General features: G+C 57.4%; 1 protein-coding gene across 1 annotated transcript in view; it reads right to left on the bottom strand.

Annotated features, from left to right (window-relative positions):
- LOC114031018 (SUMO-activating enzyme subunit 1) overlaps positions 1–157 on the bottom strand; it is a 58,212-nt gene extending 58,055 nt beyond the window's left edge. Inside the window, exon 1 of the mRNA XM_027846015.1 lies at positions 1–157. Coding sequence (XP_027701816.1) covers positions 1–47 — 47 coding nt within the window. The 5' untranslated portion in view covers positions 48–157.
- Positions 158–1,014: the final 857 nt, after the last annotated feature.

The raw sequence follows: 1,014 nt of genomic DNA, 5'->3' as shown, positions 1-1,014 counted from the left end.
GCCGCCTCCTCCTCGCTGATGGTGCCCACTTCCTCCTTCTCCACCATGGTGCCGCCGGGCTACGCTCTTCACGCTGCCTCCCTCTTTCTCCTCAGGCCGTCTAACCGGCCACCTCCTTCCCCGCGCGCCGGCTCGCGACCTACCCGCCAATCGCCAACCTCTTCGGACCCCTCCCCCCAGCCGCGCGCTCTGGGCGACGTGTGCGCAGGCGCCAGCTTCTGCGCCTGCGCAGAACCGCGCCCCTCCCCTTGGCCGGCAAGCACGTGCGTGCCAGTAGCACGTGACCCGCCCCGGGCGCTCACATTCCTCCCTTTTCCCCGTGACACCGCCTTCCTCCCTTTCCACTTCTTTTTACAACCGGGCCCCTCCCCACTTTTCTGACTTTCTTATCCGATTAATTATTCTCCTCTTCACGCTATGACTCGGCCGAGCCACGCTGGCTTCCTTAGGGCTGTTGTACACACGGCACTTCCACCTCATCTCCCTCCTCTGTGCCTTTGCACTGGCGGCCCGCCGTGCCTGCAGCGCCCTCGATGGTCACCCCAATTGCTTGGGAGCCCTGCTTTCATCCATGACTCAGCTCAAGCGCTCTGTCCCGAAAGTCATAGACTTAGATCATAGATTTGGACCTGGGAGTATCCTTAGAGGCCCCTGAATCCAACCTCCTTCCCTTTTCACAGACGCAGCTACTGAGGCACAGAGTGCCTTGGGCAGGGTCACACAACTATAGAGTCCTGGTCTTCTTGACTCCAAGTGCAAGGCTGTAGAAATGACACCGGCTTCCCTAGTGTCACTGCCCTTTGACCCAGCGATACTGCTACCAAGGATGTATACCCCCAAAGAGATCAAATCAAGCCAGCGTTTATTAGGCACTTATTGTATGCCAGGCGCTGTACTAAGGGCTGGGGATACACAGACCAAACCAAAAGTCTCTTGAGGAGGAGCTTAGGAAGACAGAGGAAAAGGACCTATGTGCACAAAAATATCATTGCAAGAATTTTCAATGTCCTTGCT

The sequence above is a fragment of the Vombatus ursinus genome, unplaced genomic scaffold (assembly GCF_900497805.2).
Source record: "Vombatus ursinus unplaced genomic scaffold, bare-nosed wombat genome assembly UNPS02015030.1, whole genome shotgun sequence".
Taxonomy (NCBI): domain Eukaryota; kingdom Metazoa; phylum Chordata; class Mammalia; order Diprotodontia; family Vombatidae; genus Vombatus; species Vombatus ursinus.
Note: the sequence above shows the minus strand (reverse complement) of the source record. Positions and strands in the feature narration are given on the sequence as shown.